At 44.9% G+C, this 26,813-nt stretch overlaps 2 protein-coding genes across 2 annotated transcripts in view; both read right to left on the minus strand.

The window, feature by feature from the left end:
- Positions 1-3,008: 3,008 nt before the first annotated feature.
- Positions 3,009-4,024, minus strand: LOC140538324 (myeloid-associated differentiation marker-like protein 2). The gene has a single exon (XM_072660809.1). The coding sequence runs from the start codon at positions 4,022-4,024 to the stop codon at positions 3,089-3,091; it is 936 nt and encodes a 311-aa protein (XP_072516910.1). The 3' UTR covers positions 3,009-3,088.
- Positions 4,025-7,722: 3,698 nt separating this feature from the next.
- aspscr1 (ASPSCR1 tether for SLC2A4, UBX domain containing) overlaps positions 7,723-26,813 on the minus strand; it is a 35,970-nt gene continuing 16,879 nt past the window's right edge. The window contains exons 10-17 of the mRNA XM_072660822.1: positions 24,232-24,313; positions 23,380-23,446; positions 22,407-22,469; positions 21,335-21,387; positions 15,439-15,490; positions 14,971-15,040; positions 10,146-10,330; positions 7,723-7,929 (exon numbers count right to left, since the gene is read on the minus strand). Coding sequence (XP_072516923.1) covers positions 7,919-7,929; positions 10,146-10,330; positions 14,971-15,040; positions 15,439-15,490; positions 21,335-21,387; positions 22,407-22,469; positions 23,380-23,446; positions 24,232-24,313 — 583 coding nt within the window. The 3' untranslated portion in view covers positions 7,723-7,918. The remainder of the gene's footprint in view (positions 7,930-10,145; positions 10,331-14,970; positions 15,041-15,438; positions 15,491-21,334; positions 21,388-22,406; positions 22,470-23,379; positions 23,447-24,231; positions 24,314-26,813) is intronic.

The raw sequence follows: 26,813 nt of genomic DNA on the forward strand, positions 1-26,813 counted from the left end.
GAAAGTGAGGGAGAGAAGAGAGAGAGAAGAGAGAGAGAAGGAGGAGAAAGTGAGGGAGAGAAGAGAGAGAGGAGGAGAAAGCGAGGGAGAGAAGAGAGAGAGAAGGAGGAGAAAGTGAGGGAGAGAAGAGAGAGAGAAGGAGGAGAAAGTGAGGGAGAGAAGAGAGAGAGAAGAGAGAGAGAAGGATGAGAAAGTGAGGGAGAGAAGAGAGAGAGAAGAGAGAGAGAAGGAGGAGAAAGTGAGGGAGAGAAGAGAGAGAGAAGGAGGAGAAAGTGAGGGAGAGAAGAGAGAGAGGAGGAGAAAGCGAGGGAGAGAAGAGAGAGAGAAGGAGGAGAAAGTGAGGGAGAGAAGAGAGAGAGAAGAGAGAGAGAAGGAGGAGAAAGTGAGGGAGAGAAGAGAGAGAGGAGGAGAAAGTAAGGGAGAGAAGAGAGAGAGAAGAGAGAGAGAAGGAGGAGAAAGTGAGGGAGAGAAGAGAGAGAGAATAAAGAGAAAGCAAGAGAGAGAAGAGAGAGAGAAGGAGGAGAAAGTGAGGGAGAGAAGAGAGAGAGAAGAGAGAGAGAAGGAGGAGAAAGTGAGGGAGAGAAGAGAGAGAGGAGGAGAAAGTGAGGGAGAGAAGAGAGAGAGAAGAGAGAGAGAGAAGGAGGAGAAAGTGAGGGAGAGAAGAGAGAGAGAAGGAGGAGAAAGTGAGGGAGAGAAGAGAGAGAGAAGGAGGAGAAAGTGAGGGAGAGAAGAGAGAGAGAAGAGAGAGAGAAGGAGGAGAAAGTGAGGGAGAGAAGAGAGAGAGAAGGAGGAGAAAGTGAGATAGAGAAGAGAGAGAGAAGAGAGAGAGAAAGAGGAGAAAGAGGGAGAAAAAAGAAAGAGAGAAAGAAAAAGGATGAGAGAGAACGAGAGCGCGAGCGAGAGCAGATAAGAAGGAGAGAGGGAGAGATGAATGAGAGAGAAATAGCAAAGAAGCAGAGAGAAAGAAAACATGGGAGAAAGGGAGAGAGTGGAAAAGAAGAAAGAAAGAAAGAGAGAGAAGAAGGAGAGAGAAAACGAGGGAGTGAAAAAAGAGAGAGCAGAGAATAAGAGGGATAGAGAATGAAAGGAGAAAGAGAAAGAGAGAGAAAAGAGAGAGTGAGAGTGGGAGAGCGAATGAGCGAGAGCTAAGAAGGAGAGAGTAAGAAAAGGAGGGGAGAGAGCATAAACGGAGGAGGGGAGAGGAAGACAAAAAGAATGAATGAGAAAGAGAAAGGATGCGCGAGAGAAAGAGAAAGTGAGCAGAGCGGAAAGCGCGAGAGCAAGCGCGAGAGATAAAGTGCTGGTGATAGAAAGTGTAGAGTTGTGTGAGAACTCTGCAGATCTTAGCGGGTGCTGAGTCGGCTGGATTAGTCGCTGTGTCCTCCAGGAGAGCGAACATGCTGACTGAGAAAGAGAGCCAGTGGCCAGCTGGACCATTGGGGTGGGGGGGGCAGACCCCTACAATCAGCCTGAGGAAAAGACTGTAGGCAGGAAATGGAGATGGCCTCCTAGGATTAAGGTGGTCAGACCAGAGTGGGCTGTTGAGGGTATTTTAGGACGGGCAATCCTCGGTAAGCAGGGTGGCAGACGGAGTGGGTGTGGGTTGTGTCTCAGGGTTAACTAATGCTGAATCCTGGGTCAGGCAAAAGGACACAGATCCACCCTCAGCACTTTTAACAGGAATGACCGGAATGCTGGCCACAGTCTGATACAGTGCCCTGTAAGCATGTGCACCAGGGTATTTTGGTGTCCAGAAGAGTGTGTGTGTGAGAGAGAGAAAGAGAGAGAGGGGTGGAGAGAGAGTATTCTTTTTATATTTTAAATAAAGACAAATGAAGGAATCCACAGCGGTGCCATAACAAGGTACACCTCTTTATACACTATTTGGACAAAAGTATTGGGACACCTGCTCTGGTTCTAAAATCAAGGGTACTTAAAAGTTGATCTTGCTTCTGTTGGACTAACTGTCTCTACCCTCCAGGGAAGAAGGCTTTCTACTAGATTTTAGTAGCATTTTAGAGCACTGCTGTGAGGATTTGATTGCATTCAGCGACAAGAGCGTCACTGAGGTCACCTCACCTTATCCCAAAAGTACTGGATGGAGCACCATCCATCATTCCAGAGAACATAGTTCTTCTACTGTTCCACAGCTCAATGCTGGGGGGCTTTATACCCCTCGAACCCACGCCAGGCGCCATTAGGTTCATGTTTATCTGCTACAGAGAGTTTATTCTATTTGCAATATTTACTTTAAATGCATTAATTAAAAGTGGTGTCCACAAACATTTGGACATATAGTGTAGTTATAGTATCCTTACACGAGGAATTCCACTGGTTTTACGGTTTTAACTATCGTGGATGAAAGAGTGGTCTAGTGGTCACCATGACAACAAACATAGCCATTTTATTTACTATCCAAAATAACCAGGGATACATAAATAACCTTTTCATGTGAAGAAGGCTAGGCATTAAACCATTGGTAATACCCTTGCATAGTACTGAATGTCTGAAAACTCCAGTAAAACCCCAGCCAACATGCTCATGTGGGGCTGAACATGGTCTAGGTGGGTTCCAGGTGGGCATGGGCTCTGAGTGGGTTTGCACATTTGTTGTTACTGGGACCCAATTAAGCTCCTCGAATAGGCCTCACCATTACAGTCCGCCCTAATCTCACACGGGTCACATCTGGGCCCATGTTTAACCCCTCTTGGTCCCATCACTGACCCTGGTGGACATCCATACGTGGGGCCAATGTGGAACCCGAGGACAAAACCTTCTGGTTCCCAGTTGGGCTACCCATACGGGGCCCACATGTTAGCTGGGACACTCCACTATCCCACCCAAAATGTGTTGTTAGATAACACTAATAGATTAGAATGGCAAAATCAAATGAATGAAGAAACCTGCCCTTCACCTGTCCGACAAGGTTGAGGCTGCACCTGCCCCCCGATGCCACAGGGGATCCACCCTCAGCACTTCTGGGATCCAGGTGGATGCACACAAGCAATGTCTGATAGTCTATGTAGTCAGAAATAAATACTAAGGTGGACACAAGCAAACTGAGATGCTGCACAGTCTCAAACAGTTGTCATACTCGCGGATGCTGTCCCACGAAACGTGTTCTCTGGGAATAGCAGAGGTCCGCGATGTACAGGGCCAGGTTAACAAAGCAGAACACGGTCACAACCAGCTGGCCATCCCAAGCACACTTCCCCCTGGGGCAGCCCTGGGGTCGGACCGGCATCCCATACTTCTTGTCAAAGCAGAAGATAGGCCAGACCACGGCGGCGCTCAGGTACAGCAGCATGGCGGCGAAGGCGTAGAGAGCCACCAAGCGGTCCGAGGGTGGCCTCAGACGGGCGGTGGGGCCGCAAACGTTGAGGGCCACCACCAGTGAGGTGGCGGCCAAGCAGGCAGCAAACACCGCAGCGCAGTAGATGGTGGCGGCATGGTGCCAAAACTCTGTCCTGGCGGCGAAGATGGCGCATCCCACGAAAACCTGGGCCACTTTTAGAAGGCCAGATGGCGTGGCCATGTAGGCTGCCTGCCGGCCTGGTTTGGCCCGGGACAGGAACACTTCGGCGGTGTACGCCACAAACGTAGCCCAGGAACACACAGTGACGGCTATTCGGAAGTTACGCACTTCGCAGTCGTTGTAGGGGCACTCTGAGCTCACAAAGTAAGCCGGGTACAAAATAGAAGTCATGAGGTACAGCAGGGTGGCTGATGCCGCCAAGGTCACGGTCAAGTTGTCCCAGGATACTGGAATGCAGGAGTTGAGCCGGGTCACGTCCAGAATGAAGATGGCGGCCGACAGGACGAAGCAAGCACTCCAAACTGAAATGCAGAATGTCCCGTAGGAGGCGTTGTAGCCAGCGATATGAGCCACTAAGGAGATGACTGCACATCCTAAAGCAAGCTGAATCAAATGGACAGCACCGAGGGGGGACAATACAGCCGTCCGGTTTAAATAAGACCCACCCTGGGGGTTTAGGTTACCGGTCCTTCTTTTCTGAGACAGCATGGCTCACAGAAATGATACCCCTGGAGAGGCTTCTTGGTTACAGTCAGCCTGATTAGTTTTGCACAGTGCAGAAAGTACTGCTGTTGATGTTACGGGGTTGTTACGGGGTTGTTACGGGGTTAAGCACTAGATTCTAAAAGGTGCACGTTATTTTGCCAGTAGATTTCAAACCGTGGTCTGACTCTGATCACTTCGGACCACAGTCATGTATGAGCTGTGTCAGGTTGTCCAGGTGGTGGACCGCTCCCGATGTGATGGTGACCCCCGGCTGCCTGTTGCCTGTAGTTGTCGAAGCAGGACAGATGACAGTGGGTGTTCTTGAGGATCTCGCTCTTTTTCTATCGCTCTCTTTCTCTCCAACGCTTTCCTCCGGCTCCTCTGAGTGCTGTCTCTTCCTCACGGGCACGCAAAGTATTTCTGTCTCTATTTTGGAGTGCGTGACTCACAAACTGTCACAAACAAAACACGTCAAAATGGCTGGGGACTGCGCCACAAGCTGATTCAGGCTTCGGTCTAAAAAAACGAGCTCACTGCATTACTGCATTCCACATTACACCATTCTCACAGTCAATTATCAAGGAGGGTAATCAGCTTTTATCAATTGGATGGACCTGCATGAGTTTCCTACGGTCACCGCTGACTCCAAAACAATCCTGAGCAGAACTCCGGGAGATCAACAGTGGAAGCAGAGCAAGTTATGGTGCCGGCTTGGAATCTCCGTTCTCTTCGTCCAGAAACAGTCCAACAGGACGAACAGGTGTCTTCTCATTTGCTAGCTTCTGAGACTCCCTACCCATGTGCCCGCATGGCCGGCAGACCACCGAGTAAAGAAACACAGAGGCCCAGGGAAGCGAAAGTTATTTAAGCTGGGGTGTGGCACTGGCAGGGCGTGGATGCTTGAGGGTCGGAATGCATCTCTGGGGCAGGACAGGGGCAACAGACCCCTGCCCCAGACATTGCTGGGGGAAACTGACTAGAGTTCAACTATAAATAGGAGCAGTCAACTAAGCAGTTGACAAAGGAACTGTCAAGGTACTGACCGCTGAACTATGTGCCCTCTGACACAATGTCCTCAGGAAGGCCTAAACGAGACTCTGGCTGTTGATGAGGCACACATTTGGAAGATGCAGAACTATAGGCGGCCCGCAATGTGCACCTATTCGATGTACTCCAGAGCGAGTACTTAAGCCATATCCCCCTGGTTTACTCTATGTAAATGAACACAGCTGTTGTGACATTAAGGAAAACCTATAAATCTGTGTCTATCCACACACAAGGCTGAGACAGTGGGAAGTCTCAGTCATTTCAGAGTGGCCTGTTGCACAGAATATATAGTTTATGTGTCTACTGCCATCTTGTGGACAAGCATGTTCAATACCATACACATACATGGTCTGTAGCTACTTCTTATGCATTGCTTCAGGACTGCTGTGCACAATAGTGCCTTCTAAACCCACAACCCAGCTGAAGAGCACATTAGGAGGATTGCATGTCTTGAGATGTAGAGGATTCACATCCAGTTTAATGCTTCAGTCCAGTGGTTCTCAATCCTGGTCCTGGAGAAGGGGATACAGAAGGGCTTGTTACTTAGCTTATTAGTCACAGTGTAAAGCCTAATCAACATATAGCAGCTTTAGAACCATCAGGGAGAACCACAGTGACCGCCTTAGCATGCCCAAACTAACAGACCTGGTTAGGGCCCAAGTATTTTTTACTTGACGAGATCAGGTTCCTTGAAGGCTCCTCACAGTAGGGACCTCTGAGGAAACCAAGCTGATCAGACAATTCTATGGAGTTCTCCTCCTTCTGTCAGGTCTCATTAGGTGATACTATAAAGCTATAAAAAATTAGCAGTATTTTTCTGGACAGGTTATTCCTACTGAATATCTAATAGTCCTCTTACCTTCTGAACAACTACTCACTACTCATCTCACTCCATGATAGCCTAATTCTGACCTACAACATGTTTGAGCATCCCAAGAGATTTGAACTCTCAGATAACATCTACCAAGGTCTCAGATCTTAATCAGATTTAGCACATTCTGGAGGGATGGTGCACTGTTCTATTGTGCAGCAACACCTGCACCAATATGCCCTTCCTGGAACAGTCATCAGAAGAAAACCCTTCCTGTGTCCTCACTACAAAATCCGGCTTCAGCGGTTAAAGGTATGCTTACATCGTCCACTACATCCCCAGCTAACATGTCCATGTGAGGTCAGCTTGGGAACACAAAAGAGAACCAGAAGGATTTGTCCACAGGATCCACGTTCGCCCCACATATGGATGCCGTCCAGTGTCAGTGATGGAACCAGGATGGGTTAAACAAGAGCGCCATCTAGGATATTCACTGCATATGTGAGATTAAGGTGGGCTGTAATTATGGAGCCCATTTGGGAAGCCCAACTGGGTGCCAGTAAAACCGGATGTACAAACCCACTCTGAACCCATGCCCATCTGAAACCCACCTAGCCCACATTCCACCCACGTGAGCCCCACATGAGTCTGTTGGCTTCGTAGGGAGTAATACATCCAACCACACAAATGTTAAGGACCCAGGCCAAGATTGGGTTAAGCCTTGACTAAAAAGGTGGGCCCTGCAACTTAGTCCAAGCCGGCCATATGATATGAAGGCTTAAAAGTGTTGATCCAGGGCCTCGCTGACCCGCAGGCTTGAAATGACGACGGTCATATTAAGTCCATCTGGCCAAAAAACAACAAAAAAACCCCCCCAAATAAATCATGCTTTCGGTGGGTTTTTATCAGGAGCGCTCATCCGTAACTTTCTCCAGTGTCACCTGCACATGGGCCTCGAATCCAACCCAGCAGGTGCGTGCAGCATGTGCCCCTTCCTTGCCCCCCCCCACCAACTCCCACCGCCTCTTCAAAGAGGCCCGCCACAGCTGGAAGTAATTAGGGGGCTGGATGGGGATGGAGGGCTGGAAGAGCAGGGCACGGAGGGGCAGTCAGCTAGTTAAGGAATGACAAGTGCCAGGAGCACCAGGCTACCCCCCTCTGGACACTTTGAAGTTCCCTCAGATGGGTAGCAGAGAGAGAGACTGAGAGGGTGGGTGTGTGTTTAGGAACAGTGGGATCGTGAACATCAAAGCATCGGATACTTGGGGTTTAAAAAAAAAAAAAAAAACCCACCTGAATAATAAGTCAAACTGCAAGTGGCCAAAAGGGAAACTCCAGTGACTTCCCGTTCGGCCTGGTCCTTCCACCTCTAAATACCCTTTGCTTTCAAAACAGCCTCAAATTTTAGTTGCAAACATTCCTTTGAGTTTCTGGTCCGGGTTGACAATTTTTAGGAGCACCCTCATGCTCTGAACCTCCCCTACTAACACCACATCCCAAAGGGGTTCTACTGGAGTCAGATCCAGTGACTGAAGAACCACTGAAGAACACTCTACTCATGGTCATGTTTGTGAAACCAGCTGGAGACAACTTTTGCTTTGTGACATGGTGCCTCATCATGCTGGAAGTAGCCATCAGAAGATCAGGGTCAATTGGATTCATGAAGGGATGCACATGGTCAGCAACCATACTTAAAAAGTCTGTGCTACTCAAACAAGGACTAAAGAATGGCATGCCATCTAGACCATGGTCAGTCTGACTGAGTATAAGATGGAGTTTGATGGTTAAAAACACCCTTAAAATGAAATATAGGGCAAGAACAAACAGGAACTGACACATCAGCTTTAATTAACAAAGCATCCTAGCAGTTTATTGCAAAATTGTGGATTTGGCTCCATTTGAACTGGCAACAATGAGAACCAATTTCTGATGCATGGGTTTTTCTACTTAGTATCATCTGAGGAGACTTTTTCTGCAATGGACTTCATTCTTCAGTCTTCAGTCAGTCAGAGATCTTCTAGTAACTCCAGTAGGTTGTATTATTTCTTACCTAAGGAAAGAGAAGTTCACAATGTCATAAGAAATTACATTAAAAAATCACTTTTACTTTCTCAAAGCAGAGACATTTAGAGTGACAGTAACATTCAAAATAAATGGAAACATGAGTAGGAAATTCCCCACATACTCCCAGTAAGGTCTGCAGCTCTTACCAATGAAAGTTATTTCTGATTTTATGGTCAAAATCATTGCCCTTTTTGACCATTTTTTACATTTCTCAACAGTGTCAAAATAATTGAAATAACAAAACATTATAATTGAACATAAAGTCACCAGAGATCCACAGCCCTGGTTAAAAAATGGAATATTCCCTCAAAAGCAACCCAGATGGTTGCCCCTATGGCCCAGGGGTCACAAGTTAAAATCCAGAGCTATGCCACTTTGCCATCGCCCATCGAGTCCGAAAGAGCACAACTGGCCATGTTCTCTCCGGAGGAGAGGGGGGTAGGTGGCACTCTTTCTCCTCATCACTCGTGAAGGCTGCCCGACAAATGCCGTATAGGTGGCAAATTCAAAAGAGACCTTGGAGAGGTGGCTGGCTTCACATGTATTGGAGAAATGCTGGGGAGCTATGAATAGGTGGGTTAATTGGCAGCACCAAATTAGGATAAAAAGGGAGAAATTACTTATTATGGTTATTATTGTTGTTGTTATTATTATTATTATTAATAATAATAATAATAATAATAATAATAATACAAAAGTGCAACCCAGAAGGTGGTCAAACAAAGCTACTCAAGTACAGATTCTACAGTAAGCCAAAAAAAAAAGTAATAAAAGTCAGTCTCCAGCAATTTCCAGTCATTTCCACTCTTCTGGAACAGGAAGATCTAAGCAGTTTTTTCTAGGCCTGATCACAGAAAAAAACCCTGCTTAAACGATTCTGCTATTACTAGAGCTGTCCGCTCAGAACTTCCAAGACATTCTTCTCCCTGCCCGGCATTAGAATTTCCAAACCCTCAAAACCTTCACAGAGCAGAATTTAAACATGTTGAGAAGATCAATCAGCTCTTTATTTCTCTCGCTCTTCATTTTCCATCCCAGAAGACAAAAGGGCTGCAGTGCGTGTGAGAAACATCCAGAAGAACACAATAAAGACATGAGAAAGCAAAACGGATCAGCAGCGTGGCCACCACCGTGACCACAGAGCAACACACAACAGAGAGAGAGGACTCTTGAAGAGGCTTGAAGAGGGCCGGAGCCAGGGGCCCAGCGCTGCTTCATGTGGCCCAGACTGGGCCCCTCCACTGTGGCTTCGCGACAGCCCGGAGGCCCCCTGGTGCCTGGTGGAGGTGGAGGTCGCAAAGAGGAAGAGGGCGGGAAAGGAAGGAAGGTGCCCTATTGTGAAGGCCCTTATCTTCAGCAGTGAAGTGGGCAGTGTGAGTATTTTGTGGTTTGGGGGGCTGAGGGAGGAGGCCAGAGAGGAATTCTGCAGGTCTGTTACTTATTAATACTGTGGGACACTGGAGGAATTAGGAAGGCGAATGGGTTAAAGTACCACTACCCCTTTCTGGCGGTTTGGCATGTTAACACACACAACTGAGCAATATAGTTCAACTACAAGTTAGGCAAGCAGATGACGACCTAACCTTGGAGGAGGTACCTTGTGAGATATGAGCTTTGATAGAACACTTACCAAGGTTGACAAGCGTTTTACCAAGGTCTCAGACCTTAATAAGCTTCTTCGGCCTGTGGCTTGTTCACGATCATCAGTAGGAAAGGCCAGGTGATCATTACAAAGCTTTAAAAATACTCTGACTCCTTAAACCTTGTATCAACAATCAGCAGCCTTTATAAGAATTACAATAACTGATGCCCAGTTGCAATGCAGGAGAGGGTTATGAGAATTGCAAAAATAGGTACAAAAGCTTTTTGGGGTAGGCATGTCCTCCGTCCCTACTGTAATTAAAAAATGGCGGTGAACAGGAACAGAAGAGAAGACAATTTGCTTCTAGAGTTGTTAAAAAGGCAAATCTACACCCTCATTTGACTGCAAGAAGATTTAGTAGACTGGGGTGGTACTGGTGCACTATTCTACTGTGCAGCAATACCTTCACAAATATGGCCTTCATGTCAAAGCCATCAGAAGAAAACCATTCCTGCGCCCTCACCACAAAACCCAGCGTCAGACGTTTTCAAAGGAACATCTACACAAGATTATTACAGATTACCCAGTGACTTATCCACGGGATGTGAACGCGAACACACCTGGTAGTTTCAGCCACTTGGGCACCTTGGCCGGGTCAGTGCGCGTGGGTTTGACCGCCTGGCTTTGAGGGTCTGCAGTTTCCTCTGGACCTTGCTGGATCCTTGAGGGTTCACTTGGCTCCAGCGGGACAGAGTCATCAGGAGGCAGGGAGCTAGAGGATGGACCTGGAGACCTGGGAATGCAGCTAAAGAGGTGGTGGGGGGTGGGAGAGAGAGATAAAAAAGAAAAGAGGGGCGTAGATTAAAGGAGAGGATATCAAACATTTGGAGAGAAATAGGAAGGAAGAGAGAAGACACAGAGAGGCTTAAGGAGACAACGAGTTCCGATGCTTTGGTCCCCCAAGAGTGCTTTTAGGCGGAGGATGTATTTAGTGTGCGTTTGTGAGTGTGTGTGAGTGTGTGTGTGTGTGTGTGTGTGTGTTTTGGAGGGTTAACCCAGTCTCTCTTGTCCACTTTCATGTGGAGGAGAAGAGAGTAAAGAGGTGAAAGGTCACGACCTCTTGAAAGGCTGGTGTTATTAGAAGCTTCCTGTGGAGAGTCACTTCAGTGCAAACATCTTAATCTTTCCGGCTACAAGCATTTCCGCAGCGCAGGACACCAGCCACCTGCTGCTCCTCTACCAACATCCATATCCTCCTCCACAGAGGGGCCACGGGCGGCCCTGTGCTGTACACACCTTTGGGTAAATGCACACTGTCTGAGGTCATGTGGCAAACGTACTAACCAGGGTCTCATCCAACTCATTTTAGACAGGTAAAAACACTCAGCTAACCGATTTCAAAGAAATCGTTCGGCAAAAAATCTAATTACTATGATTTAGCACCCTTTATTTAGTTGAACTAAACTGAAAAACAGTGCTGAGAAGGCGCTGAGATGATTTTCATACATGGACTGCGAACTGTACAGAAACAGTGTTTACATTCCTCATCAAACTTAATCCAAAACTGAGAGAAAATGAGGTTGTTCCCCTTTAAAATTAAGGTGCATTAGTGGTTCCTGGCTCAGACCTACATTTCAAAGCTTTAGATGGTGCAGAAGGTCTGCATGTCTGAGCATCGCATTTACAAAAATGCACTGAAAGGCAAAGGGCAGCGGCTCCAGGACCAGTTTCTTAGGGTCCACCAGACATCAACAGGACCGTGTGGGAGGCCCCTGCGAATCGGTATGAGAACCACAGTTTTAGGGGAGCACAAGTGGTTCTTTAATGCATTGACCAAATAACCCTTTCTGACACCTTTATTTTTTACAACAGAGTGTACGCTGAGAGGACCAGTGATGCAGTGAGGCTTGTTATGAGTTGGGAATGGTTTCAGATGGCACTCTACAGATGTCACAAGTAATTGGAGCAATCTTTCTTCAAGATGGTTAATCAAAAGACACTTACAGTGGGCCTTGGGCTGTCTATAAACCAATATATATATATATATATATATATATATATATATATATATATATATATATATATATATATATATATATATATAAAATATATATTGCCTAGGCCACGCAAACACTTTGTATGTCCAAAACAGCAGTTTTACAGTAGAAGACGTATGAAAGAAGTAGAAGACGTATAGAAGAATTATGTATAAGTACTTCTCAGCTTTCAATGGAAGTCAATGGAAAAATAACTACCAGATTCACATTGTCAAAAAGGACACACAAGCTTTTTGCAGGACAATTATATATAATGTATATTAGGACTGTATAGTGGGAAGAACCTGGTGATACAATATGCATCATGATCCAGGGGTTACAATTTATCCCCATATTGTAAAAAAAGACGATATACTGCATTTTTTTAAGTACCTTCAAACCACCAAACAACAAGGGGGTACAGAAAAGTTGAACATTTTAATGCAGTCAGAATAGTGGGATCTGAAGACTGAGTACAACACAGCCACAGGTGAACACAGGTTGGGGTTTAAACACCACAGAAAGTGAACAACTGTCTGACACCAACCTTTACATGTAAACTATTTATTAAAAATCCATGCTGTGTGAGACGCTGTACAGTACTGCAAAACACACACTATATATATATATATATATATATATATATATATATATATATATATATATATATATATATACACACTTTTTTTATGCAACAGAACACGAGGGGGAGTGCAAAATAACAGCACAACACGAGCTGAAGGAGAGTAACGTATTTCATCACAGCTGTTATTTTAGGATAACACACAACCTTGAGTGTTTTATTGGTTTAACACTTTAGAAAATTAATAAAGTGAGTAATAAATAAATTTAGCCATAAACATGGCATTTAATATGGTTTAATGTTAGCATTTATTTCTGCCAAATCATAATTCCTTAAGCAGCAGCTTGTTGCTACGCCACAGAAGCAAACTCCACTCACTCACTGTACAGCCTGCAGTTCCTTCTCCAGCTCCTTTCACACAGACCAACTAATTAAACTCTATTTTGCCTCCCACTCTGTTTTTTTTTTAATTGTTTGTTTGTTAATGTTTATTCTTGTCTTAATCCTTTTCGTTTCATTTTAACTCATTTTTGTTTTCTCTAGCTCTGGGCATTTACGTGACGTCTTGGTTCATTATATAATTTGATACAGAGTTTGGGGCAAAATAACAGCAGTGGTTATAAAGCTTCTCAGCTGACGTGACTAACTCTTGTATTATATATATATTATTCACGCACACACACACCCACTATATATATACCCGTATATACATACGGGTGAGAGAATGTACAGAGCGCGTGAGTGTCTAATCGCCCCATTAAGTCATCACAGTGACATGCCATGCCAGGCAGCAGCAGGAAATGGCATCCCCTTTGAAGTGAATCCTCAAGAGTGTGTGTGTGTGTGTGTGTATGCCCTGATGAAGGAAAGAAAGAAACAGGTGGGAGGGAAGGGAATGCGTATAAGTGTATAACACTGTGTGTGTGTGTGTGTGTGTGTGTGTGTGTGTGTGTGTGTGTGTCAGTGATACTGGGAAAAAGAGCTACTATCTTTAGACCGGAGAGGATGAGGGGAAATGTGTGCAGGGCTCGAGGAAATGAGGGCGGAATGGGGAATGGGGGTTGTGAAGGTGCGTGTGCATGTGTGTGTATGTGTGTGTGTATGTGGAGGAGGGGGGGCACCTGTGGTTTCAGTGGAACACTCCCATTTGGACAGAACCTCAAAGGCATTCCAGCCAGGCGGATGAGTATCCTCCCAGAAAAACAGCCGCGGCGTGGGGACCAGGGAGAGAGATAGCAAGTGGCTGAACTGATTGTGCAACTGTATTTGTGAAGAAGTGGAAAACAAGGGCAGCGTGTGTGTGTTTGTGTGTGTTTGAGCATTTTGGAGGGCATTCAGGGTCTTCCTGAGCTGGTGATAATTAACTGACTGACTGGTTGGTTGGTTTCAGTGTCATAAGCGAGGAGCAACTCTTGTGTGTCGTTTTCCTGCTCCGGAGCTACCAGGCTAATGCAGTACCGGATGCCTTTACCCCACTGTTCAGCATCCTGCAGTTCTGAATCACATACCTTCTCATGCTTCAGACCCAGTGGTTAAAGGGAATTTTACTGATGTTGTTCAACCTTTCAAAGTCATTTAGAGGGTTTGTGTGAAAAGGGGTCTTGTAGAGAAACAGATTTCTTCACAATGGTGGTAATGGAGATCAGGAGTCGTGATGACCACTGCACAAATATTTAAAACCACAAAAGATAAATGCTGCTATCCAAAATGTTGAGTAGCCTTAATGTATGTACATGCAATATGTAATATCGTGTAATCTGTAATGTTTGTAATGGCACAAAGTAGTAAATCAGTATGTCAATAAATACATAAATAAATAAATGGTATCATTTTACTTGGATGGTCCACTGTAGATGCCTCATGGATACTCACCTGACATTCACCTGAATGTCTCTTAAATGCAACTGTTGAATGTAACATTGCCCCTGACCCTAACACTAACCTTACCCTTGTAGGGTTACAATTTAAAGTTTAGATTAGGCTTAGGGTCAGTGTTAGGATTTAGGGTTGATTCAATAGTAATGTTGGGATTAGGGTTATTGTGCAGGGTCACATTCAACAGACAGTGTTCGTCGCTAATGTGCTGCTATGGTATAGCTGTTGGATGCTATGCCATTGCTAGGTTGCTAAAGTGTCGCTAGGCATTGTTTCTAAACTTTCCACCACTCATTCCTATAAGGATATAAAAGCTAGAACACCTACAACTGTGTTTGCCAAAAATCGTGTTGGTGTAGCTTGAAGATTTGAACTTTTGGGTTAAAAGTTTCCAGACACATTTCAGGGCATTCCTATGGGAGTGTTTTGGCCACAATTTTTTCAGAGTTGGAACAGTGTCTATATGGAGTAGCGGCATAAAAATAATAAAAAAAGGTGTAATAAATAAATAAATAATAATAAAAATAGAAATCATAAAACCTAAGAACAACAATAGCGTGTTGCAAAAACACCAATAAGTTTGTATAATTTATATTAAATGGATGATGGGGTACTCAAGCCAGACTGTACTTTAAGCTCAAAGAGTTTAAAAAGATACCAAAAAAAAAGTGTGCAGCGAGCATGTAATCGTTTTTTGAGATTTGAGATGGATCCTGACTTCCTTTCATGAATCCTGACACTGCATGACACGGTTATCTATACAAATGGACAGACATACACAGTATAGCTAAAAATGGTAGCAGTGGCAGCTACTACTGTTTTTAGCTCAGCAATGTGTCAATTTTTAAACATAATGTATGAACAGATTATGATGAATATGACGTGTAGAAAAACCCAAACAGAAGCACAAAATGGGGGGAGTAAAAAAGAAGAGAAGATTGTATACCATACCCAGCAATGAGCTCATCAGCCTGCAGGGCAGACACACTACTGTCCAGAAGATCACTGCGCAGGTAGCACTCTGCAAAGCACACACACAGTCAGTTACATACTTTTCACCAGTCTTGGCCGGCCAAAGTCACTTTTGTCGGTCGAGCAGCTACGAAACGGAACGAAACTCAAGAAGAACGGTTTGAAGGAAAATCTGAAAAATCTACAGATGTTTTTCACCCTATAACAATCTACTGTTAAAAGCCATTCTTCAGCAAACCCTCAACTGGCATTTCTGAGCATGAGACTCAATCACGGCACGCTAAAGCATGCACTTCATCATGCGGTCTCCAGCTCCGTTCTACACACGGTGACCCAGCGTGCCCTCTGTGGCGAGGGGGCTTTTGGCTAAACAGGATTAATTTGATGTCATGGCTTTGGACAGGAGATGAAAGAGAGGCACAGAAATGGAAGTCGTTGTTAACAAACCTGTCTTCGCGTCCGAGCCAAAGTACACGAGAGCAGCGGGGAAGAGGTTGGCCTGGGAGAGGACAGGAGAGGGCAGAGAAGAAAAGGGAGAAGAGGGCAAAGATTATGAGATAATTATCATCACATAACCAAATCAGACTCAGATTCACACAACGGTTACAGTGTGAAAAGCAAAGCCTACAAAAAGAGCTGCAGGTCTGGCATGAGGCCCGAGGATTAGGCTTTAAAAAGGAGGTCGCATTTCCACAGACTCATGGGAACACACTCGCACAACTGTTTACACCCTAAGATTATTATTTAGTTATTAATCTTAATGCAAAAACTATTGCAAACTATTTGGTGACCATTTGGTTTAGCGTACCTTGTGGAGTCCCCCAGGGCTCTATTTTAAGGCCTATGAATCTGATGTTAATTATGACAGTAATGTAGTTAAGAGAGACAAAGCGTGGCTTTAAATACAGGATCTAAGGGGTTAAACCTTTAAACTCAGTGTCCACTTACCAATTCTTCACTCTCACTACTACATAACCTGAATGCTGCATTCATACACTCCCCGTTGGAGGTGGAGAAAGTACAGAGAAGCTGAAAGTGAGTAAACCATACTTCATTAGGAGTGGAAAACGTGCACCACAAAGATAGAAAGTAAAAATGTACAAATGTTTGTGGACACCCCTTCTAATGAATGCAGTCAGCTACTTTAAGTTACACCAATCATAATATACACCTTTCTTTGTTTTTAAACCAGCACAGGAGACTGCATTCTGAAGACGCGGATGTGGACATCCTTAGGTAAAAGAAATCATTGTTTTCATTGTATTTTTTTTAACCTAATCACCACCTGTTGTATCTGTAGGAAGTGGCTGATTACCAAGGACAATCGTTTTGATGGGTTTTCATGTACTTTGTAAATGAAACTACCCACTGGCTTACAGTGGCGTTTTGAGTCAGCAGTTTTTCTGTCCTTTTCCAGGGGGATTATCATCCGAATGCTAGATGTGGCAAATAAACCTTAGATTAAAACATGGCTGGAGAATTCCTTTAAAAACAGAGCGGAACACAGTGTTATTCTGCATGACAAACTCAACCCAGCCTGCTTAGCTTTAGAATTGAAACTCCTCACTCTCGCAGTCTACACATTCACACAGTTGTGGGTCTTGCCTCGGTGCTCACATGGCCGGCCAGGCTGCAGGCTGTGGCCCTCTGCACCCTGCGCTGGCTCTATAATGGACCAGGCTCTGTCCTAATTGCTATTATTAGGGCTCTTTGAGGGGGAAACAATGTGTTTAAATGGGCTACGAGGCATTCTGTCCCCACAAAGCCACAAATGCCCCCCGTTTGAACAGTGGCTCCAAAAGCGGCTGTTGGTTTGGGAGGGGTGGGGAGCAAGGGGGGGTGGCTGGTGGAGCTGCTCTGAGCGGTAGAGTGGGGTGGGGGGGGTTGGAGGGGAGGGCATGGTATCAAAGGCTGGCTGGGATGGGAAACATTCCTTCCGTGACATGACAGAGAGTGATTAAAGATTCTGTTTGTGTGCCTTTAATGCTTTTAAGTCCTAATAGAGGGTGACAGAGATGGAGACAGAGAGGAGAGAGACTGAAACAGAGAGAGAGAGAGAGAGAGAGAGAGAGAGAGAGAGAGAGAGAGAGAGGGGCAGCAAGAGAGAGAGAAAGTTAGGAACTGGGTAATATATAGATATAAAGGGCTGATATACATGGACAACATACAACTACTGAAATTATACTACTGCTATATTACAATACAGTGACCATAAAATGTTCTGCTGTTGGAATGCTGCGATTGGTCAGAACGCCAATGATTATAGCGCTCATTAGCATTTTGCAAGACAGCAACTTTTGAGATGTTATACTGTAACAGTGAGTACTGTGATCACCCAGATGACACAGCTCGATTACCTTCGTGCAACAAATACCTGTGGGGTTTGTGTCAGGATTCCTAGATTGAGAAGAGGTGGTACAGTGCAGTGAACGCAGGATGTGTGGAAAAAGGGGTCGCAAAGCAGATGTTCATAATTTGAAGAAAGGATTGACTGTATTTGGGCGTATCAAGGGCCATAGCGTGAAGGCAGTAGCCAAATCTGCAGGTGTATGGAAGTGTATGGTCATAGGGGTCTACTTGCAGGGTCAGAAATCCGAGTCAACAGGAAATTCTATGTAAAATACAAGACAAGTGTTGAATATGGGCCCTTTACAAGACAGAACTAAAAGCAAAGTAATTGATGAAAAACTGATGAGCTATAGGTGTGTGTGTGTGTGTGTGTGTGTGTCTTTACAGGAAATAAGCACACACACAGAGCCAAGCATGAGCTTTGAAACAGGACAAATGACCACAGGAAAAAAAAGAAGGGAGGAAAAACAAGAGACAGAAAAAACACAATAAAGGAAGCCTTTCCCTCTTTATGCCCTGTAATTAGACAACAAGAGAAAGACACTGAGAGACCCCCTTGCGTGCACACACACACCAAGAAGAAAGAAGGAATGTGAATGTCCTGTGGTTCCAGAGATCTGTTGTGCCATAGCTGTTTCTGGTGTGGTTCTTGGTGTGTGTGGGACACACTGAGTTTGTAGTGGTCAGAATTACGTGAGCCAATGCCTTCTGCAGCAATATTTGTTTTCCAACCCTACATTATGGATGTCTTTACATATATACGCCTTCTGGAAAGCCATGACTGATCAGTATTAATGACCCAAAACCATGCCAAGAAAACATTCCCCAGACCATTACACTCATTACACCATTCTCCACCAGCCTGGACTGTTGACACAAGGCAGGTTGGGTCCAAAGATTCATGCTGTTGGTTTTAGATTCATCAGACCAGGCTACACTTCTGTTCAGTCTTCAACTGTCCAGTTTAGGGCTCCACTGCAGCCTCCGCTTGGCTGACAAAGACCTGACGTGGTCTTCTGCTGTTGTAGCTCATCCGCCTAAAGACTGGATGGGTTGTTGTTCATTCTGATCACGTCTGACAACTGTACACTTCTAACTTTGTGGAAACAGTTTGGGGAAGGCCCTTTTCTGTTCCAGCTTCCATGGCTGTGCCCCAGTGCACAAAGCAAAGTCCATAAAGGCATGGTTGGGTAGTGAGTTTGGTGTAGAAGAGCTGGCTCGCACAGAGCCCAGAGCCCAGACCTCAACCCCATCGAGCACCTTTGGGAAGAACTAGAATGGAGATTGCAACCATAACCTCTTGGTCAACATCAGTGTCCAACTTCACAAACGCCCTTCTGGTTAAACGGGCAAAAATTCCCAAAGTGACACTCCAACATCTTGTAGAACGCTTTCCAAAAAGAGTGGAACTGTTATAGCTGCAAAGGTGGGAAGCCTTTGGATTTTGAATGAGATGTGATAAAAGCTCCTGGCGGTGTAATGTGTAGGTGTCCCAATACTTTTACGTATATACGTATATTTCACACTCTCCTCACCAGCTGACTGCCGAAAAATGAAAAAACTGAGAATCAAGAATAATCAAACTCTTAACAAGCATGTCTTCCACACCCCCTTGACCCACCTAAACACACACACACACACACACACACACACGAGTGGAAAGTTTATTTCTGGAAACCTTATCAGAAGAATCTCGCTTTTCAACAATCAGGCTTCGAGTTCCGTTTCATCTCCAGTGGGCCACTTCAAACGCCTGACGCTGGTCAGCAGGTCAGACAGAAAATGCTCGAGAGAGTGTGTGAGTGAGAGAAGCTGGGAGAGTTGTTTCTGTTCACAGTATCACTACGAATACAGAGGTTAAACAGAGATCAGCAGAAGCACTGAAGGTTAGGAGTGGTCAACTGTTACTCAATTGGAAATTGTCAGTTACAATATTACGGCATTTTTGGCTCATGTAGGCAATGGTGCCTGTATCGTGACGTGTGGCCCTGTACAGTGAGCATTGCCAGTCTAATCAAGCATGTTTAGCATGTTTAAAATAAATATCACTGTGGATAACACCACAGGCGGAAGTCTCAATTCCCTACATTAGCCCAGTCCTAAATTAGCCAACCATTAGAAGTCGTTCAGGACAAGAGTCCTTGGTCAGTTCTCTTCACCTGAGGGCGATGAGTCTGTTCGGATGATTATCTTCACATTAGTAGGGCTGTGTTTTAGCAAGAACCTGGTGATTCAATGTGTATGACGATACAGCGTAAGAATCTGGGACACTTTGACAAGAACCAAACTGTCATGACTAGACGGCTGGGTCAGAACATCTCCAAAACATCTCTCTAAGGTCTTGTGGAAGTTTTCTGGTATGCAGTGAGGAGTACCTACAACATGTGCCCCAAGGACGGACAACCGGTGAACCGGCGACAGGGCACCTAAGGCCCATTGATGCTCACAGCACTTACAGGATCTGCTGCTAACGTCTTGGTGCCAGATACCACAGGACGCCTTCAGGCCTTTTGGTCTTGTGGAGTCCATGCCTTAAATGGTCCGATCAAGTTATATTGGCACAGGGGGGACCTACTTAATATTAAGCAGGTGACACTAATGTTATGGCTGATCAGTGTATGGGTTACAATGTCGTAAAAGCAAAGCTTATTATTATTATTATTATTATTATTAATTATTATGCCAAATATGGCATTCCAGTGCTTCCCTGCTAAAAGTGCTCACCAGTGTTGTGGAATGCAATCTGATACAGTTTGTTGCTCTTTACATTAGCACTTCCTCACCGCTACTTACACGCGACATACTGTCCTCCCAAAACCAGGCTTGTATGAGAGACAGAGAGGGAGGGAGGGAGCAAGAGAGACAGAGACATGGGAAGGGATCAAAGCGCCCCCCATATGCCAGTTTCCACCTGGCCAAATGAAAGCCAGCTGAGGTCAGGGCTAACTCGGAGAACGTTACAGCCTCTTTCCTTTGAACAGAGAGGAGAGGCGCCTCAAATCAGCCTGTCCTCTGTCATTCACTCGTTTTTGAACCCCCTCTCCCTCACCCCTTTCTCACTACTAGTCCTTGAACCTTCTGCTGCTAAACTGATCCATGAACTCCTGTGGACAACTGGCCTTGACCTCAGGCTGACCATGAGCTTTAGCTTGCCTTAACTAGAGAGTGAGAGAAAGAGAGAGTGAGAGAGAGTTTGGCACACCAGTGTGAACTGCTACAATATCAATTTTAGGTAGATATAAATAATTTAGTTTAATTTAATCATTAATAATAATGGCTGGTATAATTGTATATGATCTAAAGTCTGACACCTGCGTGTCAAATTCAACGTCTGCCTTTTCGACTGACTCGCATCTGGAGTTATGAGGCTGTGAAGACAGGACGAGATGTTCATCAACTGGCCTTAACCTTGGGTTGACCATGAGCTTTAGCTTGCCCCTATGTGTGTGTGTGTGTGTGTGTGTGTGAGAGCTTGCCGTTCATAGATAGATTTTTATAAAGACATTTCACTGCTTTTGTGAAGTCAAGTCTCTGGTAAACCCATTTCAAGCACCAAATCAATTCATCCACACAAGGAATTTTGTTTTAGGAAAATTTCTGAAATTCAATTATTCAGGTTTAGGGTCAGAGTACCTCTTCACGCAGAAAGCAAGCGATAGCGTGAGAGAGAGGCGGACAGAAAGACAAACACTGGGTGTATGTGGTGTACTTGCTAAGGGGGCCACAGGGGGTCCGCAGGAACAGCACGCAATCAGCTGTACTGTAATCAAACCATTATCGCTGTACTACTGACTGACCAAACCTTGACCACCCACAGAGAACTCACACACGCGTCTACCTCATGAACTCAGCAAAATACATCTCTCACGCTCAGATCCATTATCAGGAAATACACGTCCAAATGTGCTAGGCCTCGTCATACACACAGATGTAGCTGGCACGCAGACCAGCCCTCATGCAAATGCCTACAGACAAACACAGACATATGTCTCACCTGAAACAGTGTAGCATTGGGGTCGTCCAGCACGGTCTTAGGAGGAGCAATGACTGGAAAGAGAAGAAAAAGTGACAAAAACATTTTATATTATACATATTTATTTACCTAATTAGACATACTATGTGTCCAAATATTTTCAGACACCCCTGCTAACAAATGCATTCAACTACTTTAAGCTGCACCCATTACTAATACAGATGTGCAAATACACAGCTTGTGTAGTCCCCGCCGAGAAGTAGTGCCAATACAATAGGACTAATTGAGCATTAAGCTGTGGAGCAGTGGAACAGTGTTCTCTGGAATGACCTCACTAATGCTCTTATTGCTGAATGCAATCAAATCCTCACACCTCCGAAATCTAGTAGAAAGCCTTCTTCCCTGAACAGTAGAGACAATGCCTCCAACAGAAGCAGGATAAACTCCTTTTAAATTCCCTTGATTTAGAAAAACAACAATGAATGAGCAGGTGTCCCAAAACTTCTGTCCATATAATGTACAGGAATCAGTCAGGATAAAGCACATGTTTACATGCAAAAGTTTAGACACCCTTGGGCAAAATCTATGTTACAGTGAATAGCTAAACGAGGAAAGATGGCCTGATTTCTGCATGGTCAGTACTTATTAACACCCCCTTTGGCAGGTATCACAGCTTGTAAACACTTTCTGTAGCAGCTGAGAGCCTTAAAATTCCTGTTTTGGGGATTCTTGCCCATTCTTCCTTGCAAACGGCTTCCAGCTCTGTGGGCCAATTTTAGGGCTGCACTGCTCTAGACTGTGAGGGCCCCTGATCATTTCTTAATGGTGACTGTGGACATGTCATTGTCCTAACAAGCCAATTAAGATATGAGAGCTCAAAGGATGCCCTTACTTTTGCAGGATCCTCAAATTCATCATTAACTTTATGCCTTTTGGAGATCAGTACATCTTCTTCTCACCAACAGACATTTTGACCAGAGGTGCCCAAACTTTAGCATGCCGCAGTGTGTGCTGATTAAGTGTATATGTGAAAGTGTTTCTTTGTGTGTGTGTGTGCGTGTGTGTGTGTATTTGAGTGTGTCTTTAAACTCACACAGGTAAAAGCACAGCTCCGGATCCTGTAGATAAGCTCGGACAAACTGCTTCAATGCAGCGACTACAAGGAGAACACACACTGGTCATTTCACATAATGGAGCACATAATTTATCCCGGATATATAAAAATTAACTCATATGTTAATATTCACTATTAAAGCATTCAAGCATGCATTCTATGTACACCCAGAGATCTTGTACAGTCTCTACGTCCAAATATTTCTGGACGCCCCTCCGAATAAATACATTTAGCTACTTTAAGTTGCAACTATTCCTGACAATGAACAAAAAAAGCCAGTATAGTCCCTGCAGAAAAGTACTGCCAATAGAATAGGACTCTGTGGAGCTGATAAACATCAACCTATTGGCATAATGTCTAATGCCAGGCAGGATAAGCTATTATTTTTATCTTTATTTCAGAATAAACAGTGAAGGAGCATGTGTCCCAATACTTCTGTCCATATAGTGTAGGTGCAGTTTGTATGCTGACTGTGGCCCCTCTGCTCTTGACAAAAGTTATGGCCCCTCTATCCTGCACATCAATTAAAAAGGGACATCTACTGACCAGGCATTATTTGGGTGCTCATTCTCAACATAGCAGTGAAACAAGCACACGTGCGTGCGTGCGCAGACAGACACACACAATATATAAATATAACGTCTAAATAAGCGAGCACACCAGTCAGTTGTAGCAGAGTGCAAAATGATAGTCAAGGGCAAAGGACACAATTTGACTGATGTCCAAAAGAGCATGATTGAACCGAGTGAAGAGTGGTGGCATCTTGGAAACCAATAACTTTGCTGAAGGTTTTAGCACTGCTGTAGTGAAGGTGTACCAAAAATGGACTTTTAATGCCAGAGGGGAAATGACAACCACGAGGCAAGGGTGGTTATGTCCAACTATTAGGTAGGAGGACATAATATTCTGATATGACTGTGTATGTAATATATACAGCATATAACAATATGACCTGTTTCCTGTGGTCTGAAAAAGCCCTGGAGGACTTGTCGGTCAGGAAACTGAACTCTCAGCACCACCTGTAAAACAACAACAAAAAAAAAATCAATCAAAGGTAAAAACATATTGTAACCCTGTCAGTCAACCACGTCCCTCTACTGTCTCAGTTCATATGCTTCCTTCTCTTTTAGTGACAGTTCTGGATCTCTCAGCTTGTAAAATGTACATAAAAACATACAGAAATACATGTCCTTTAGTGGTGGCCCAAAGCATGAATTCCACTCCACAACTGTAGGGGGAGCCCAAGAGCAAGAAATGCACACTCTCACAGAATGCTGCTTTAAAGAAAAAATATCATGTAATTATTAGTCGTGGTGCGGATTTCAACTTCATCCCAATGGGTCCTGACATAAATACTGTGGTTGAGCAGTCATTCAACATCCTTCCATCTCACTCTCTGTCTTGTTCACGTGCACTCTTTAGTGGCAGTGGCAGATTCAGACTGGCAGGTTTCAAATTGACTGGGACCTGACCTGGTCGGGTCTCGAACTTATAGGTATTGACTGGTCTGGGCTTCACTTTCATGTCCCAGCAGACCTCTAAACCAGAAAAGCCCCTAGACCAGAGGTCCTAAGCAAAGAGCATTGATTCCACTTGTCAAGTTGTGTCTGCCTTCAACATGCTGTTCAGTTGTATGAGGTGTGCTCCTGCTTGGCTGGTATTAAAACCTGCAGCCACGTCAATTCTGTTTGCGGCTAAGTCTGAGGATCCCTGCCCTGGGCAGTAATACACCACTGCAGAATGCATTTTACAGGGAAAGCAAGAGTGCAGCTGTGTGCTGGCATAGACAGACGAGAGTCATTACCTTGGGATACCTGTCCATTTTCTCCTTCATCTGAGCCTCCCTCAGAGCCTGAGTCATCAGAGGGGCCTCCTCCAACAACCTCCTGAGAGAGAGAGAGAGAGAGAGAGAGAGAGATATATATGTGAAGTGTGCTGTTCAGCAAAACATAAAGCACACTTCTGGAAGTATTGGAGGGAGATGAAACGATCTGTCTGGCAAAAAACAGAAAAATGAAACGATTACGAAGCAAAGCATCTGATTACCCATCCCACGAATGATTAATACCATTCCAGACTCTGAGATTTACTGCCCTGCGTGTGCGCATACGCAAGCGTGTGCGTGCGCGCAAGGGTGCAAGCATGTGTGTAAAAGTAGGCCAGAGACAGACAGATCCTTGTGGTTCCTTAATTCTATGCTTCATAATTGGAACCAATTACATGGCAGAAACCGCGCCATCAGCCTGTCTGATCCTCCAATGGGGCGACAGCGAGCCCACTGCCAATTAAGGGAAGCGAGTGGAACACCTCAGGGTGTCTGGCTCCAACCCAAAATAAACAAGATTACAAATCAGTCAATTAGAGCCCCAAGACGTTCCCCTGCTGGGAGCTGGAGGCCTGGAATGACAAGCTGCCTCAGACTAACCCTTTAATATCTGCACAGGACCGATCCCAAGTTTGGAACCAAAATAAGGATGAAAGGGAAGATAGAGACAGACAGAGAGACAGCATATACATACTGGTGCTGTCGAAACAACCTCAATCCCAGGATTTGGAACATTAAAGGGGAGGCAAAAGTACTGCATGTTAATCCACCTATCTTTTCTGTTCTTCCGGGTCAGGGTCGCAGACTACCAGGAACCTTTGGACGCAAGTCAGGTAAACCTTGTGGACAAGGTGTCAGTCAGTCGGAGGGTGAGGACAAGGTGAAGGGTGAAGGAAAACAGGTGAAGAGCTGCTGCTGCTGCTGATGGAGTTGAACACATCCATGCTGTGCTGGCTGGACTGGGGGCATCCAGGATAAACCTGGAACCTAATCACAAGATCTCACCTACTTTCTTCTTCCGTTTTACTGATTTTATGTTTACCTGCATCTGTTCTAATGGGATCTCTGCACACTACTGTATATCGTCTCGGTCACAGAATAATTTTGCCTGCATCTTTTTTTCCTGTTTTTACCCAATTTCCTCCCCAATTTTAGATTTATTGCCCAAAAAACTACTCATCCCACTCGTACTCTCCCCAATCACATGTAATGCTCCTGACACCGGGAGGGTGAGGACTGACACATGTGCAACCAGTCATCGCCTCTTTTTTTGAACTGCCACCAATGCAACATCATCAGCAACCAATGTGCTTGGAGGAAAGCGCTGGGTACCCAGCTCTGATGCATCAGCTTGTAGATACCCATGCCAGCGAGCATCATACTTAAGGTGATGTGGGGAGAGAGCGCCATGTACTGGAAAGAGAAAGGCCGACAATGCTCTCTCAGGCTCCGGTTGCTGATGGCAGGCAGCATGACCCGGGATTCGAGCATTTGTATCTCAATTTTTGCCGTTTTTGACATAATGTAAATCTGGCAGCTGTTTACATTGCCTCCAAATTATAAAATTAATCAATTAAACAACAGAAATGCTCCAAAACTACTCTCCCGTAAAACTTCGGAGATTTCTGACAGCGATGATATGTAGATACTTTAGAAGCACATAATTTCCGACCTTTTATTAGCTTATACTGAATGAGTATTTTTTTCTGGTCTTATCAAAATCACAAACATCCAAAAACACACACAGTTACACAGATGCAAGTGAATATGCATCTAATACACTCACACCACTTAAAAATAAACACACACACACACACACAAGCAGTTCAAAGAGCGGAGACGGAGATGAGGCCTTTTGGTCACAGACGCATGTCTGCTGTGGTAACACTCAAATGGCATTACGCACGCATACCAAACGAAACATGCAACACACACACACACACACACACACACACACACACACACACACACACACACACACACACACACATCTCTGGTAGCCTCGGCAGCCTGCCTGCTTTGAGAAAAGCAGAGAAAACAAGAAAGCGAGTGAACACAGCAAGGAAAGAGACAGGAAGATGTTAACAAAGGAAACAGGAGGAAGATATTTGTAAGAAATGAGACCGACCTTTAACCCCCTGAAAGAAGGAGACTAAGATAGAAAGAGAAAGAAAGACAGACAGACAGAGAGAGAGGGATGTTTTCCTCCGCTGTGTGTGTGTGTGTGTGTGTGTGTGTGTGTATGCGCAGGGTTGGAAGGCAGTAATTTAGAGCCAGAATAACTCTCCTGCTCTCAAATGAAAGCCTGTCTGAGGAGCACAGCATGTATGGGGGGGAAAGGGCAAAGGTTAGAAAACCACAAGAGCTCTCTCCGTCTCCCTCACTTACTCTCCGCTCTGCATCCTTTTCGGGTTCAAGACCTCCGTGCCGAACCTCTCAGTTCGGCTCCCGCCTCAAAAACCTCTTCAAAGAGTCTGTGGAAAGCCTTTCAACTCTCATCAACATCACAATCTTCTTCCTCAGCATTCTCCACACACCAGCACTGCTCACCCCCAACCCGT

The sequence above is a fragment of the Salminus brasiliensis genome, chromosome 17, assembly GCF_030463535.1.
Source record: "Salminus brasiliensis chromosome 17, fSalBra1.hap2, whole genome shotgun sequence".
NCBI classification, from domain to species: domain Eukaryota; kingdom Metazoa; phylum Chordata; class Actinopteri; order Characiformes; family Bryconidae; genus Salminus; species Salminus brasiliensis.

Excerpts from the sequence above, each read along its gene's own strand:
- LOC140538324 (XM_072660809.1), bottom strand. The coding sequence starts at position 4,024 with ATGCTGTCTCAGAAAAGAAGGACCGGTAACCTAAACCCCCAGGGTGGG.